Source organism: Phalacrocorax carbo, chromosome 3, assembly GCF_963921805.1.
Source record: "Phalacrocorax carbo chromosome 3, bPhaCar2.1, whole genome shotgun sequence".
Classification (NCBI taxonomy): domain Eukaryota; kingdom Metazoa; phylum Chordata; class Aves; order Suliformes; family Phalacrocoracidae; genus Phalacrocorax; species Phalacrocorax carbo.
The window spans coordinates 18,607,883-18,624,380 of NC_087515.1; the positions used below are offsets into that span (position 1 = coordinate 18,607,883).

At 48.6% G+C, this 16,498-nt stretch overlaps 1 protein-coding gene across 3 annotated transcripts in view; it reads right to left on the minus strand.

The window, feature by feature from the left end:
• Positions 1 to 1,439: 1,439 nt before the first annotated feature.
• Positions 1,440 to 16,498, minus strand: part of LOC104048621 (uncharacterized) — a 60,585-nt gene continuing 45,526 nt past the window's right edge. For all 3 annotated transcript variants that reach the window (XM_064446046.1, XM_064446047.1, XM_064446045.1), the window contains one exon: positions 1,440 to 3,882. In XM_064446046.1, the coding sequence (XP_064302116.1) occupies positions 3,754 to 3,882 (129 nt within the window). In that variant the 3' untranslated portion in view covers positions 1,440 to 3,753. The remainder of the gene's footprint in view (positions 3,883 to 16,498) is intronic.

Genomic DNA, 16,498 nt, shown 5'->3' on the forward strand with positions numbered 1-16,498 from the left:
GCGAATACCACTGATCTGTTTTCTTTTAGCTTCAGAGTTGTTGCCGTATCAAGGCTTATCATCAAATTTAACCACAAAAGCCACCCTGTTTTGTTGCTAACTCAGAGGCCCAGCTTGCAGGGAGAGGTGAGGGGTGGGCACAATTGAACTTAACCCAAACACATGCCAGGGGCCCAGACTGCAGCCCTGGGGGCAGCGGAAGCAGCTCTATACCCCAGCTTGCCCTGGCCGATTAGCTGACTGCGTGCTGCAAAGCTTGATGCCAGCTTTCTGCTGTTCGGCCTGCTGTACTCCAGCTTCAGCGTGACAGGTGTCTGTACCTACAGTCTGGCTGATACAGGGACAGCATGTTTCTCCCTATGCATTTACGTACTTATAAACAAGCCTGCCCTGGCAGAAGCCTACAGGTGATCAGGGCTTGCAGAGCCATAGGAGCCACTGTGGTTTGAACAGCATATAGGGCCCCAAAGGTGGGTGAGCCAAACCACCAGTCTGTTCTGGAAGAAATATCATAAAGAAAGGCAACTCTGTACAGGAGGTACAAGAGCAAAGGGCTTGGGGGAGCCAGCAAGTCCACCTTACAACCCCTGGAAAACAGGCCAAGGCCAATTAACAATGAGCTGTAGCTGACAGAGAGGGAAGGATTTCAAGATAAGAGATGGCAGGAAGCCTAGAGTAGATTCAGAGCTTGGAAGGGAGAGCAGAAATGGCCTCCTGAGAATGGGTCTTAGTAGGGCTGTTAAGGGAATTTAAGCTGGTATCTCTCAGGGGGCCTTGGAAAAGGGGCAATAGGTAATAGCCTTATGAGGTGGTGGTTAAGATACAGAGCTAGGATAGTGGGGGATAGACAAGAATTAGCTCAAGGAGATAGCAAGGGGTATGGAACATACAGTACAAGTCCCTGAGATGGGGCTTTTAGAGCAAGATCCAGAGAATGGGGTGATCTAACATTACACTACTGAGGAGAGTCGAGCATGAGTGCTCTGGATGTAAGTAAAAGGGTTGCTGAAAAACTTGGGATAGATGTATAAGACTTACTGAGGCTAAAATTATGAGCCAAAGACCAGCTGTGTGGTCACCCACCCTTCTGTTTTGGGGGATGGAGACCTCCAGCCAGGACATGTTCAACCCCCAAGCAAGAAGCAGGTCACTCAAAAGCTAAAGCACCTTCTTGGTGATGGGGAACACCGGTGAGCACCAATATAGCATATCAGACCTAGCCTCAAAAGGAGCAGCTGCAGAGGAAGCTCCTCTTATATGCAAAGAACCTGGCATTCATTTCAGAAAAAGCTCTTGCTAGTTTGTTTTCAAATTCATTCTCTTGCAGACATGGCTTGAGAATTGGGAGTGCTTGGGCCTGGCAGCGTTGTGTCAGATCTCACTCTGCTCCATCCCTTCCTATGCCCCTGCCCACAAACACCCAGAAGCTGACAAATGCGTGAGACGCACCAGAGGTGTGAACAGAGCAGCTGTTACACTTTATTTCATTGTTGTTTTTTTTTTTATTTTTCCTTCTGATTGAAAAAGAAAAGAGAGAAAAGTTACAAAAGTACTAAAAGGCAACGATATTGGCAGGACATCCCTGTTCCCTGCTCCCACCCAGGGGAAGGGAGCCTGCTGTACCCACAGGCTGGCAGAAACATGTCTGGGGCCAAGCACCTCAGCAGCTCTCGCTGAGCAAAGCCTGGGGGTGTGGGGCCATGTGGGGGCTGCCAACCCAGCCATCTGCACAGGAAATGGGCCTCTTCAGACAGGTACCAGGCTATGGATGTCCCTTCTCCTGAGCACATGGGTTTGGTCTGAAGGGGTAATGCTTCCCATCCTGCACTGGTCAGCTTGATCTGGTAGCATTTAAAAAAGCTGAGGTGTGTACCATTGAGACAAGATTAAGTGGAGTCTCTACAGGGGCGGGAGGAATCAACAGAGGATTTGGTCTCTGTTGGAAGAAGGGACTTTCAGGGAACCACAATGCTGTGCCAGAGGCACCTCACCAGCAAACCCAAGCAATCCCTTGGAGGCAGTGCTGGTGCAGCTGTGACTGTCTGGAGCCAGAGAACAGGCAGAACTGGGGCAGCATCAGGACAGATGTCCCCTCACCGCCTTGCCCAGCTGCTGTGGCTGCCTGCGTGAGAAAAGGTTGGGGAAGGAGGAGAGCAGGGGTGGGAGATGCAGGTCCCAAGGTGTAGAGAGCCTTTGGGGTTTTCCCAAGGGTCCCAGTGAAGGGTCCAGAAAGCACCAGTGAACACTGGTTCACTGTGTGGCCTCCTACTGGCAACTGGACTAACCCTTGGTCTCATCCAAAGAGTGGCATCAAAGACCTGCACACCGGAGCAGATTTAAAAACAAAAATTATTTTATGTTACTCACAGTTGCTCCTCTTGATCCAGACAACACATTAACTACTTGCTCCCCCTTGCACCCAGCCAGGTACAGGTTCAAGGCAGGGAGCACCAAGACAAAGAGGTTCTCCTCTCCACCGGGTGCAGCAAGGGGAAATGCCTTGCTCCTCTTCCTCACCAAGAGAGGTGAGAGCTTGTCCCATTAGCTGTTGCATTGTAGCACACCACACACACATACTTCAAAGCCAGATCCCAGTCAAACTCCAGTGGTAGCAAGGCCTAGCATGGTCCTAACTGTCTTAAAGACGGTCTATGGAAAAATGCCCCACAGTTTCACCCAAACTCCCCTCCTGTTGGTGGAAGAAACAGAGACCTCTTTCTCCCACTCCATGCTACATCTGGGAATACTTGTTCCACTGGTACAAGGGGATCTACAAGAATTTAATGGCCAGCATAACAGGGGAGAGGAAAGCTGCTGAAGACATTAGATTTGGTTGAGTTTGGTGATGCCAGTTACCTTCAGCATCACATTAGGGCAGCAGGGTATTGGGACAATGCTGTGGAGATATGCTGCGTATCCCAGAACACAGCCTCAGCAGAGAGAAAACCCAACAGCACAGTGTCACACCCCACTCCAAGGTATTCTCTCTGATGATGCTGAGAGGACTGAGGGTGGGCACTGTGTTTCCTTGGACAGCTGAACACAGACACTCTGATTTAGAATTTTATTCTAACCCCTGATCTACAACCCTTTTCAACCCCACTTTAGATATCACTGAGTTGTGGGCAGACCAGCTAGCACACGCAGCTAGATTTGCCAGTTACGGCCTCCCAACTCCCTCTCCTAGGGTCTTCCACTCAAGAGAGCTTGAAGTGAATGCAATTTTAACAGTGTCAGAGAGGGACCTTCTTGCTTTGCAGGCAGCCCTGTATAGCCTCTGTCTCCAATCCTGAGCTCACTTCTGAGTGGAATATGGGTCAGGTAGGTCTATAGCAAAGCATTGTAGACCTAGGTAGCCTTGGGAAACTGACTGGACTTGGTTTCACACCCTGTTCACTCATCCTGGCTGCCATGTAGGCCTTACTAGCCCCTGAACCCTTCAGGGATATCTTCAGCTACCGCCATCCCTGTGTTTAATACTGCCTTGGTGGCTGCCCTTGCAGTTTGTGGACCCGACTTGTTTGTTTTGCCCTGAAAGACAAAAATCTCTCCTTTTTCCACTATTCAGATATGGCATTTGTATGAAAACAGGTACTGCTGCAAAGCTGTACGTTTCCTACTGCCAGAAAGGCTGTACTGCATTGTCATTGTCCCCTTCTTCCCCCACCCATCCCCTTGGGCATTGCCACCTCCCCTTCTCCCTGCCAGTCAGGTGGTTGGTTGATATTTCCTGAGGTTTCTGGAGAAACTCCTTCAGTAGGCACATGACGGTTCTTCCACTGGAGCTATCGGGCTCAGCGGCTTCAAGGTGCTGAGGGAACGGAAGGCAAAGGTGGATGGATCATACACAAAGTGGGGTGGTGGGCGGCCTCCATTGACGCTCTGCAGGGGAATAAAAAGAAGGATGAAGTCAGCGTCATACAAGCTGCCAACAGTGAAGTTCTTGCCTCAAGTGCTTTGTCACATCCCTGCCTGGTACAATTACACCTCCTTGAATGGGTGGTCATGCATGTACTTGCAGCAAATGGCACTAACATAGGCAGTGAAGCGCGTTGCTTGCTCCCCTGCTCCTACCCCTCAAGAGAAATGCATGTGCTCCTCCCACACTCCCCAAGACTGAGGTCCCTGGGATCCACATGACCAGGACCCATGGCACCTGTAGCCACTAAGTGAAACAGGATATCCATGACACAGAGTCCCAGAGTCAGAACAGCATTGCTGCCAGAAGGTATCACATGGAAAAGCTAAATTCAGATTCATTTGGCCTTGAAGGAGGATCAACTACACTTTTAGAGCAGGGAGGTAAACCAGGTCACCCCTGAAGACTCATACTTCAGCCCTGTTTTTCAACAGCTCTCCAGTAAGGATTTATAAATCACCCTTTCTTAATCTATAAAGCTCCAGACACACTGAAACTCTCCTGAGTTTTTGCTCCAGACTCCACAGTTCAATGAGGAATGGCTGGGAGATGCTTGGAGCAAAGGATCCCATCTGAAGGCCTTACAGCCTAGTTTGTACCACAGCCACCAAAGACCATTCTCGCCCCTTTATGCTCCCAATGTTCAGAGCATGGTCAGAGCAGATTCAGAGTAAAGAGGCCATAAATACCTGTGCACTCCATGCACTGTGTGACAGGACAGAAATGCTCTTCTCCACTAGGCTGTGCTGGGACCAGTGGAACCCAGAGGAATTCCAGTGCCAAAGAAATTATTCCACTTGGTTAAATAGGAAGTGTTTTCCATTCACCTCTCAGGAACTTTGCTTTGTTTCTTTCCTTAAGCAAGCAGAAGCACCAGTGAGGCAGCTGCTCCATAGACACTCTTTGGCCAGGAAAGGAGGTCTCGCTGCTCTATGGGCCAGCAGAGTATTTGATCATGCTCCTGCAGAGTTCATTCCATAGGGAGAGGTGTGAGCTACCAAGTGCCACATGCTAGAGAGTTCAACAGCTCAGAAACTCATGCAGATGTCACCCACCCTCACCTCACTCCCTTCACTGCTGGGAAGGGCTTTACCATTGTTTTCATGGAGGTTGGAAAAAGCCCAGTGAGAAGACATCTGGCCTGGGCTCTGGTGTTATGTGCCTCCCTGCTGCCCCTCCTAGGCCTTTCCTACCGAGACCCATGGTTTCCCTTGCTCAGTCTGCACTAAGGGACTGTTCTTCAAAGAATTAGGATTTTTAGGAACAGTTACCAACTCTGCTGTCTCCTCTATGACAGAGGTTCATTTTAGCACTTCAAAGTGAAGTCTGTCAGACAGCTGCAACCACACACCAGCATGGCATGCTGATGTTTTGATGCTACCTACCTCTATACTGGCTGGGTTTTAACTTGTCACCACAGGACAAGCACATGCAACTCTTCTTAAAAAGCTGCTCAAATGGCCAGGCTTATACAAACAGTCACATCAAATTAGAAAGCACTATGGAAGTGTCCAAGCCAGGCCCTGGGTGCTACAGTCATTGCAGCAGGATCTGGAAGCCTCAACCTCCAGGATATCAGTCACAGCTTGGACCTATGGGGCAGCCTTCATGTCAGAAAGGGCCTCTTTAAAAGCCAGCATGGGCAGCATGTTCCTGCCTAGTTGTACCTCCTCTGCAAATTAAGATGGGCACTTGAAAATGGAAAATGCCAACATGGTGCTTGGCATCAGCTGTACCTGGAGTTTCAGCCAGCAAATCATGCCTGGCTACATCCCCCTGACACCTTGGCCAGCAGCATAAGAAACAAGAGAGGCAGATTTCAGCGCCTTTACTCAATAGCCACCTGCTGTGGGGTTATATATGGTGTGTGCTCTGGCAAGCCTCAGAGCTGCAGGGTAACATAGCAACCCCTATTCAAATCTAAGGGGCAGAATAAATCAGCACATTTGTCCTTCTCCAGAGTAGAAGAGGTCCCCTGCCAGTGCCAAGAGGGAGCAGGAACAAAGAACCTGGCAGTCCCCTCCATTTTGAAATGCCAGACAGGATTAGGGAAGGCAGCTGAATCAGTTCTCTTCTGGCTGACAGCGGATGGAAAAAAGGCTGGGGAAAGATGGGTCCAGAGGACAGACCAAAGTCATCCACAAAACTCACCAGGCATTGGGTAGGAAGGGACCTTGGGGTTTCTCTCTGGGCTTGCTTCTGGGTCCAATGTGCAGGGCAGAGTGCCCTCCCAGGGCACCACAAGGGAGATGGACACAGAACAAGGGCTGAGGCGAAAGACAGGGATGTGAGGAGACACAGGAAGATAGAGATTCATGGGTGGTCAGGCAGCTGCACATAAGGCTCAAACCACACCCAGTCTGCCTCTTCATCATAACACCTCTCAAGCGGCCACAAGATGATGGCTGGCTTTCAATAGCACAGCCACCACAACAGCAGGCAAGGGCAGGGTGAGAAAGGTCCTGTGTCCAACAGTAGGCAGAAACAGGAGAGGAAGTAATGCAACTGCCCTCATTCACAGCAACACCCTGACCAATCTGCAGTCATTTATCACCCTGAGCACTATAGGTCTGTCTTGCACCTACTCCATGATTGACAGGGCAGCATCTCTGCCAGGGACCCTGCTGGAAGAAAGAAAGAGCACCAGCACCAAAGCACTCCACTCTCTTCCTGCAGAAAAGCATGTTTTCTTTGGAGCTCATATTCTGCTTTAGGGATGACCAGGCCTGATCTGGCTTAGTCCACAACACCATTTGGGATCACAGCATGTGGTTGTCTGGCTCTGATGAGTAGAACAAGGCAAAGCTCTGTAGATGTGTTCCCAGAAAGAAGACAGATAGGGCCGGCTGCCAGGGAGGGGAACACGTTCTTCCCATCCTATTGCTTGGGCCAGCTGCCTCCCTGTAGTCTGGGCAAGTGTCCTAGCCAGCCTGCCCTTCCCGTGGGCACCCAGCATGCCCAGGACATCACTTTGACTACAGAAGGCTGTTAGAGTTGCTGCTACTACAGCAGGGCCCTAGAAAACTTGCCACAAACCTTCCTGACAGTCCCTGCTGAGCAACCCCAGGCCAGCTCCTGCAGAGCCTCCTCAGAACACAAACACTCCATGCTTGACATTAAAGGCCAGTGTGTTCACTCTAATGGCATTTGGGCAGCTGGGTAACTCACACAAAATGGAGCCTAATATGGGCCCTGTGCTAATGGCAATCATTAACTACAGCCCTCAATTTATTAAGCAATGTATTTACACAGCTGGAGAACAGCCTGAGATACAAGCACTTGGCTGCAGGCAGGAGGGCACACACTCGGATGCACACTCTGTCACACACCCATGCTCACCTGCACTCACATGCCTCAAATTCTCCTCAGCAAATATGCCCTTCCCTGGTCACTTGTCCATGTCTCCTGACCTCGTCCTGACTTGGAAATCACAAGGAGAGCTGTTCCCATTCATACAAACCTTGTCCACTCACGTTGTATCTCAAACCAAGCAGGGCCCAAACTCCACCAGCATCCAAGGAACAGTCCAAGGGAACACAGCTCATCGCTTCCTCATACAAGTGCCCAGAGCACAAGGTAGTTTCAGTACCTCCAGACACCCATGCTGCCTCATTGCACACCTCATTTGATTTAGATGAACTCATAAGAGTTAGCTTGTGTTAATACATGTTTCAAGCAACTATGCACAGATGGCCTCAGTCACACACGCTTGTCAACATGCACCCACACACTTCTTCCCTCATCTACACATGCCTTCATATACACTCTTGCAAACCTGTACTCTGGTCACCAATTGCACTGTCACCATTAAATACAGGTGGTAAATAAGCAACCAGGCTTGAAACATATCTGAAACATTAACAAAGAAGCACACCTAAAAATGGTACAGATGGCAACTGGGTGGAGGTGCCTCAAAAACAACCACTGAGATTAAACACCACAGAAGAAATGCAGGATTTGAGTCATATTAGCCCTCAGAAAACAAAAATGGGCAACTGCTCCATAAATCCAACTATAACACACAATAACAAGCAATTTGTACATTTCAGCAAGTAAAAAGTACCTAGGAAGAAGATAAACAGGTAAAGGATAAATCTACTAATACAAACCCACACTCATCCCAGAAACTCATCTCTTACCCCTATGAAGTCTGGGAAAATATCCCAAATGCAGATTGTGAAATAACTTAATATTGAACTCATGATTCCACAGAAGTACTGTTCTCTTTGGACAAAGCAAAGGCAAGCACAGCTCCAAGCACGCTTTCAAGCTGTAGGAATGACAATCCCCACAGGAAGGGGGAAAATGAATTTACTTAACACAACAATGTGTTAGAAGGGAGTGGTGTGCTAAGGGTGATACAAAACTAAGCCCTGCTTAATACTCTTTGGTCCTCTTTCCTAAGAGCTCTACTATCCTGGCGAGACTCAAAATCAGATCAGCCTATGCACTCTGCCAACCCATCCACTATTCAGGGCCAATCCAGCACGAGTCCCTTCTTTCCTACCCTAGTGGCTGGGAAACACTGCCAAGCTCTATTGAAAGGATGCTGCCTTCCAGCGGTAGATGCCTCTCAGTGGTGGGTGAATGATCCCTTTGCAGTCTGTAGGCTCACTTGTTAAAAGCTCCTTGGGTTGAAAGGCACCATGTAATTGCAAGTTATAAAGTCACATCCAATTCCCACCACTACCCTGCGTGGAAAGGAATAAACTCCCAGAAGGACCTTGGCAAAGACGGACTCCTGCCTCCAATGCTGCCTGTTGATGAGACAGCTGCCTTGCCCAGGGGTGGACAGAGCCAGAGGTAGTACTGATATTCAGACAGGGCACAGAGACAGTAAAGGCTGTCTGATACCACAGTGGAGCAGTTACAGGTACAGGTACACTGCCCTTGTTCCTCTCACCCTTGTCACCAGTTTTGTTTCTAACCACCTGGCACTTCAACTTTGATGTGTGGAACCATCAGCTGTGAGCAAGGGAAGTAGACCCCCAGCCCTGTTCCTAGCTATATCTGTAATTTGGACACAGTCCTGACCAAGCCAGTTCCCATCATCTATGCCTCAGTTTCTCCAGCTGCATGGTGTTCAGTTGCCAAGTGGGGCCAAACCACAACAAATACATAAACCACAGTCAGGCAGCCAGGATGAACTAATTAACATCTAGGTGTTTCGACCTTCTGATGAGAGGTGATTTCCTTTCAATTACAGTCTTGCTTCAGGCAGTTTTCAAGAAATAGTCGCTGACAAGCAGGACCAGCTCCTCCAGTGGAGCAGCAATTCACATTTAACTGCTGCTTCATTAACTCCAGTGGGGCCTCTGACAATTTATTCCAGTCACAGACCTGGAGCAGCTCAAAGAATAACTTTTCAAAGGCAAACCACCTTCCCTCCTGAAAGTTCATATGCAGGTTCATATGCAGTTTAGTTTCAGGGGATAGCTACAAAATACACCATGGTAGAACTTCATTTTAAGACTACTACTTTCCCTTCTTTTCCAAGAAAAAAAAAAATCAACTCCAAAGACTGTTCTGACAAGGAAGAACAAGACTTTACAGTTGCACTGTTTTTCTGTGTTCTCCATTACCTTCTGTAACAGGCTGAAAGGCCTATCTTCCTCCGCCAACGTCAGGCTCCTTAACACCTACTTCCTTCTGTGCAACCACATTGCAAAGACCAGTTCAATGGTTTATGAACACATCAATGTTCCTCTTAGAAAAAAAAAATTTTTTTTTAAAATCTAGCATTTGCAAATGTGTGTACAGAGCTGTCAGATGGCAACTACCAGACTTAGAGAAGTGCCACCAGACAGACAACACTGAACTCTTTTGGAAGGTACTTCAAAAGGCCTAGCAGATGCTTGCTGGTTACTTGCCCAAAAGCAGAAATAGGCCTGTTTCAGACATGGGTCCTTGCTGGCACCAGTGTAATAAGCCTTTCTTCTCCTCTCTCTCACGTCTTTGAGAAAGCTGACTGCAAGCTTTGATTTTGCCTGCCTAACAATCTGAAGGAAGGAGGCTCCACAACAAAGAGGGACAGGTGGGTCATTCAGAGGGACAGGTTGTCAGTGCTCCCTGGCCAACTTGGGGAACTCACTGCTCCAGGGTCCCAGTGAAGATCATGCTCTGAAAGCCACACATCTCTTAAAAGTAAATGAACCCACATCCCCCTACTAGTGAGCTGCATCTCATCCCCACTTTCTCTCCCTCTGATACAAAACGGCCTGTGCTTCCCTGCACACATCTGCAGCAGCTCCTGCACACACCCCAGGGTCTGTGTTTGCCTGAGCAGGAGGAGGAACAGGCACGAGAGGAGCTCCAAGCAAGCACAGGCACGGCACAATCTGTCCCTAAATCTCCCATCTACATCCTAGTAGAGTCCTCAGCAGTTTTGGGCTGTATGCACATGACACTACCTTGTCCTCTCCTTCCTCCCCACCCTCCCCTTTCGAGCCCTCCCCACATGGCAGGAACATCCTCCCTGCCTCCAGATGGATCACAGCTGGCAGTCCTCACTGTTCTCCTCCCTTTGGTAAGGAACCCCAGATACCATGCTTCTCACAGAGCTGGCACGTGGTGGACACTTGCTCATGTACAGCTTCAAGTTTGCGTGAGAGGCCAGGGCAACCCAATTCCCTCCAGCCAGGCAAGCTGGCACAGAGGAGCACGCTGCTTTCAACTTAAAGGGAACTCAAATTAAAACTGCAAAGTGAGTATTAATTACGCTGGCATGAGCAGGCTGCAAACGCATGCTGACGCAGTGCGCTTGCCTCTGGACAAACCGCCCCAGCTGTGGAAGCCAAGTGCAGGAAGTGGGTGTATTATGGGAGAGGTGTGTGGGAACAGAGGATCACAGCTCTGGGGACTCGAAGAGGGAATGGGTGCCACATTCCCACAGCCACACAAAGGGGACCAGGGAACAACTGCAGTGGGCCTGGATGCAGTGGTGAGAGATGTACCTGACCTGCCATCTTGGACTTGAAGCTCTGCCAAAGAACAGTGGCAGAGCTGCTGTGACCCTCTGCCATCCCCTACACCCCTCTGTCTCCCTGCTCCATCATCCAGGTGTGACCCAAAAGTCACCAAATCTGTCCTACTCTGTGAAACATACCTTGCCACTTCCCAGCCCCTTGAACCACAGTACCACCCGCCACAGCCACCACCAACACACAGGGCTGTCCGAGGAGCAGCTGGTCACTGGGCTGCACCTCAAGTCCTAACCTCCTTTCTATCCCTCCTCCTCCCACCCCCCCATTCTTAGACCAGACCCACAACCCATATCAGACCACAAAACAAGGACAGCGCTGAAAATAGGATGTCAGCCTCCTGACTCACCAGCCACTCGCTACTTTCATGCTGCTGTCTGAGTTTACAGAGCTCTTGGTTATTCCACAACACCTATTCTGCAAGCACTTAAATGATATAACAGGTGCAAGGGCATATGTGGCAGGAATTTATGAAAAGCAGGCAACAATAAAAATTTTCTTTAAGGAAGCAGAAGAGAGACATGACCATCCCTCTTCTGGCTGCTATGGACAGGCTGAAGGCTGGTTAGCCTTTGCCATGAAATCCAATAAAACGATGCTAAATAAAACAGTGTCTGGAGCCAGGTATTTGGGATAGTTTTTAACAGAGGCATTAGCAATTTGGCTACACTGTATCCCTCCCCACACTGAGGAAACTCTGGACAAACTCTTTTGACAAGAATTATTCAGACTGAGAGCTAGGGTTCTCCAGGACCAGCTATCACTGTACAGACACCTTCAGCAGGCAGCTTGGTGGGTAGGTTGCGAGGAGCATGGGAGCAGCTGGTTTCCCCAGTAAGCAAACAGATATTCATGCTCTCACTTAACAGAGGACGTCCTGTGTTTTGCTCAGCAGAGATGTGCCCATTAACAGGAGGCAAGAGCCCACCAAGGGAACTGGAGTGCTAAAATCTCCTCTGCCCACCAAGTAACCCAAGGATACAACTGGCCAGGGAGATGAGGCTCTCTTGTTGCTTCTTAAGGGCAGGTTCAGGTTTAGGCACTCAGTCACATACTAGAGACAAGCAGGATGGTTTGACAAACTTAGCAGACTGCAGTTTGGGATCTCTGCTGCCTGAGATGTCAGAGCTGTTTAGACTACATGATATGGTACAAATAAGGACACAGCTCAAGGAATGCTATTTGAAAATCAAAGCCCAGACTTCAGTTCTCCTCACACTGTCTCTCTTCAGGCAAGTCACAGTCTCTGCTGGTTTCTCAGTTTAACTCACTCTGAAATTGCAATCATGATATTTATCTGCCTCTGGGATGCTATATTTAGCAATGCTTGCAAAGTACCTTGGGAGTCTGTGATGGAAGGGGCAACATATGTGTGTGTACATATATATATAGATGTATGTATACAGAGTCCTCTGATTATTTTTTAGAAATTTTTACTTCTGGCTGTACAGCCAGAAACAGAGGTTTACACCAATAGTGCTCTGTTGCCTAATATGCCTCGCATTTGTGACTAGCTCAGGCATCTGCCAGGAAGTCTCAAGCCAGCATATCTCTTGCTCAGCTCCAAGCTGAAAAGGTCCCTTGTTTTAAGAGAAGAAAACCTAGCATGTTTCTGTAGTGGCCTTTTAGGATGCAGATACAAGAGATAAGAGACAGGGAAGTCATTCCAGGGATCTGGCCCCTGTCCAAGCAGAAGGCGTTCTCAACATTGATAAGATCAAGGCAACAGCACAAGAGGTTTATGTTCCGATTTAAAATTCTTATTTCATTTTTACATAGCAGAAAACATGTCTCTGATCAGCCAGGTTATCAGATTGGCCTTGAAATCCTCACTCCCTCTCTGCCTGCCCCAACAAATGCTCAAGATACAACTAGCAAGCCCCTACTTCTACCCACCTACCACTGCTGAGATAAACCCAGCTCCACTAATCCCATTCAGAGACTGCATGTAGGAGTTTGTGAACTAGGACTAGATGACAGGCTTGTTACCCTCATTCCAAGAGACTCTGGAGAACTGAAGACTTACAGTATTATAGAAACACTCTGGAAGATGGGTCTCTACATTCAGAGCTGGCTACAGCTGACCAAGCCTGATCCAGGGCAAAGGCAGCTACAGCCTGCGTGCACACACTCATACAGTCATCCTCCTTCCAGCCCTAAAGAAGGGTCTCCACACAACACCTAAGTGTACCACACAACATGGTCTGGATGCTCTGGTGCATGCACCCCTCTCACTCACACCTACCACCTTGCTTCCGCCTATAGACATCACACAGGCTGATACTTCAGGGCACCAGTGACCAGGTCTGCACATACACATTGCCCACCTCACTGTGTAACACCCATGTAGGCCCACATTTATCCCTCACCTTGCACTGACATTCACTATGTTACATGTATCTATTATATACAGATCCATACTTCATACACACAGCCACCTCCAGTTTACCTCTGCTCGCCTGCCCACAGGGGCCAATTTTCCTGTTCTGTTATCCTCCACTGGGGGGATAACAGAAGGGAGGTTTTTTTAAATATTTTTTCTTCACTGACCTCTCAGTGCTGCTATTCCTGAAAACATTTCAAACACGACAAAGCTGCTGCACATTTGTGAAATTTATTAATCTCTCCACCTTAATCTGTCTAGGTTCTTAGACTTGTCACATCACTGCCCCATTATCCTGCTTAAGAAGAACTGCTGAGCAAGTGGAAAGGTTGTAACACCACTTGAGCTGGCCTGCAGGAAGCTAAAGCAGAGTGAACAATGACAAGGTGACACATTAATGTTAAAACAGCATGTGGAAAAGCAAAACCAAGCCTAGATCACCTGCTTGATAAAGACTCCCAAGGACCATGAACACTTTCAAGGGTTGAAGCTGTGTTTCATTGCCAGAGGGCAAAGGCACTGCCCCTCCATCTCACCTTCCCATGGAGACACTTCCAGCAGAAGAAGGAGTAAGAGCATAGCTGGGATGATGCATAAGAGTTCATCACCTTGCATCCTGACAAAGCCCCAAGATGTCAATGCAACCAAAATATCAGTCAGGAGGAGAGTATTTTTAAAAGCATGCATTATCTCACAACCACATAAGACATTGTCCTCAGCAAGAACAAGATGAAAATGCTTCACTGATATTATTAGCAGGTCACTGCCATCATCATCCTCACACAGGAGAGCGTAAGTATAATCCTTCCTCCTTCAAGCTATTCAACAGCAGAAGTGGTAGGAGAAAGCAGGGATCCTTGCTTCAAACTCCTGGCATAAACCATTAGGTAGCCTGCCTGCTCCTCAGATCAGTTCACTCACAGCATCTCCATCCAGCTGTATGCTGCCTGGATGTCACTGCCCACCTCAGTTCAGAAGGAGACTACATGATTTTCACCTATGCTGAAACAGGAGCACTTATGTATAAGGGCTTCTCAGGGCTACAGCAACTCAAGCAAACTGGTTCACATGGTGATGTTTCCTGTTCAGACACACAGACAGTACCCTGGTTCCTCCTGTAACAGCTCATCAACCCATTTGCTACGAGAGATCTGTCTTCATTTTTTCCACCCTCACGACAAGGGCAAAGTCCCAACACTGAACCTGTGCCACCAGACCCTCAGCAACAGAGAGGCAAGCTTCTCACCTTGCCCCCTGCTATCATCCTTTGTAAAAGGTCACATTCAGCAGGGCTTCAGAATAGTGCTCCCAAGTGAATTAAGGTCCCTGGTGTGCTCTGACTCCATTACTGAGTGCTGGGCAAGAGCCAGAAATCACAGAATGGTTGAGATTGGCAGGCACCTCTACAGATAGTCTAGCTCAACCCCCCTCAGAGCAGGGTCAAGCAAGAGCACATTGACCAAGGCCATGTCCTGGCATGCTTTGAATACTTCCGTGGATGGAAACTTCACAGTTTCTCCAGGCAACCTGAGTTTGCTGCATTTTAACTTGTACCCGTTACCTCCTGTCCTGCTGCTGGGCAACGCTGGGAAGGAAGCCTGTGCCAGGCATGTCTTACTGGCTAGACTGAGGTTTCCTTTTATATGATGAGAGCACAGCATCATCCTTCAGAGGTATCTACTTCTCTCAGCTGCTTCCACAGCTGAGGCACCTCAGCAAGGTATTCTGCCAGAGACCTGCTGCCTCCTTTCTAAGCTGAGTACACAAAAGTGGACACTCACAATCACCTGAAAAATGGAAGTAAAAATGCTCCTTTACTTAACAGCTGTCTCCACAATAGACCAACAAAAGACTCTGAAGTATCATATGCTATTGTCATGGAAACCACACGAGCACCTCCAGTAGAGATGCACTGTCCCAGCTCAGCAAGGCTGGCCAGAGAATCATGGATTCTGTACCATCTGTCAGAAGGGCGTGCTCTCAGTTTCTGCTGTTTATTTTAGTGTGAGCTGACAAGGGCTCAGTAGAGAGTAAAGGGATAATTCTGCCCCTCGGATTCTCCAGGGGCACAAGAGTAAGGCATAATAATGAGCGGAAGGTGTCAGGGGAAACCACCCCACCAAAGTGTCACTGAAACCCCAGGGACAGGGGGACTGCCACCAAGCAGCACTGGAAATAGTTGTAGTCCAGGGACACCTGGGGAGGGGAACCACCACAAAACAACAGTCAAAGCACATGGGGCAGGGATAAAGGAAGGTGATAAACAAGTTACACTAAAACATTGTAGCAGGATTAGACTGTTGGTAGGTCTGAAGGACAGGCACAGTCTGGGGAGAACTCACAGGGCACAGGAGGAGACAGCTCCACTGAAAACAATCCAGGCAGGAGCACAAGCAAATACATAACAGATCAGGATTAATTGTGCAGTCAGAAGTATCAGGTTATTGTGGGGCTGCTGGAAGACAGGACTGAAGTGCTCTGGCAGAAGGCACATGAGGAGTTGGGAGAAATACCATCCAGCTCTGCATAAGGTTCTAGCTAACTGTACTTGCTCCCCCTCCTTCAGATAAATCACCCAACGGCATGCCCATAAACATTCACACTTCTGGGTACACAAAAGCTTCAGTCCCATTTCCTGCTGGGCAAGGTGTAAACCCTGAAGGATCCTGGCAGGCATACATCCCTCTTACAAGGCATCATTGTTGGCTATAATTCATGCAGTGAAAATAGTAGTTTTATCACAAATGACATCCGTTTTCTTCACCCTGACTAGGTTTTGCCTCTGTATCGCAAGTATGTGGATAATCATATGGGGCTCAGTGGACTGAGGCACTTGTTTTGGCTGCAAAGGGCAAGGTCACACACACATCCCCCAGAGCACCATACAGCACTGACTGAAAGAAAGCTAAGGTACCTACAAAGGCGACAGGCTGCTCAAGAGTCAGGATGGCATACTAGCGACAGCCTCAGAGGTGTGGGCAGCACAAACTAGAAACCGGAGAGTTGAGCAAAGCTAGCCCTGCTAGGCTTGTGTGTGCTCGAGAACAGGAGATGCTCAGACACTGCAGTGTCATCCCAGCTGCAAAGCCATCCAAGCAATCTAGTTGTTCTCTGCCATCATCCAGTCCCACATCCCATACAGTTCTACACACGTCAGTGCACCATGCAGGTATAGTTCATTTTCTGCAGCTATCTACCAGTACTTCTCAACCCTGC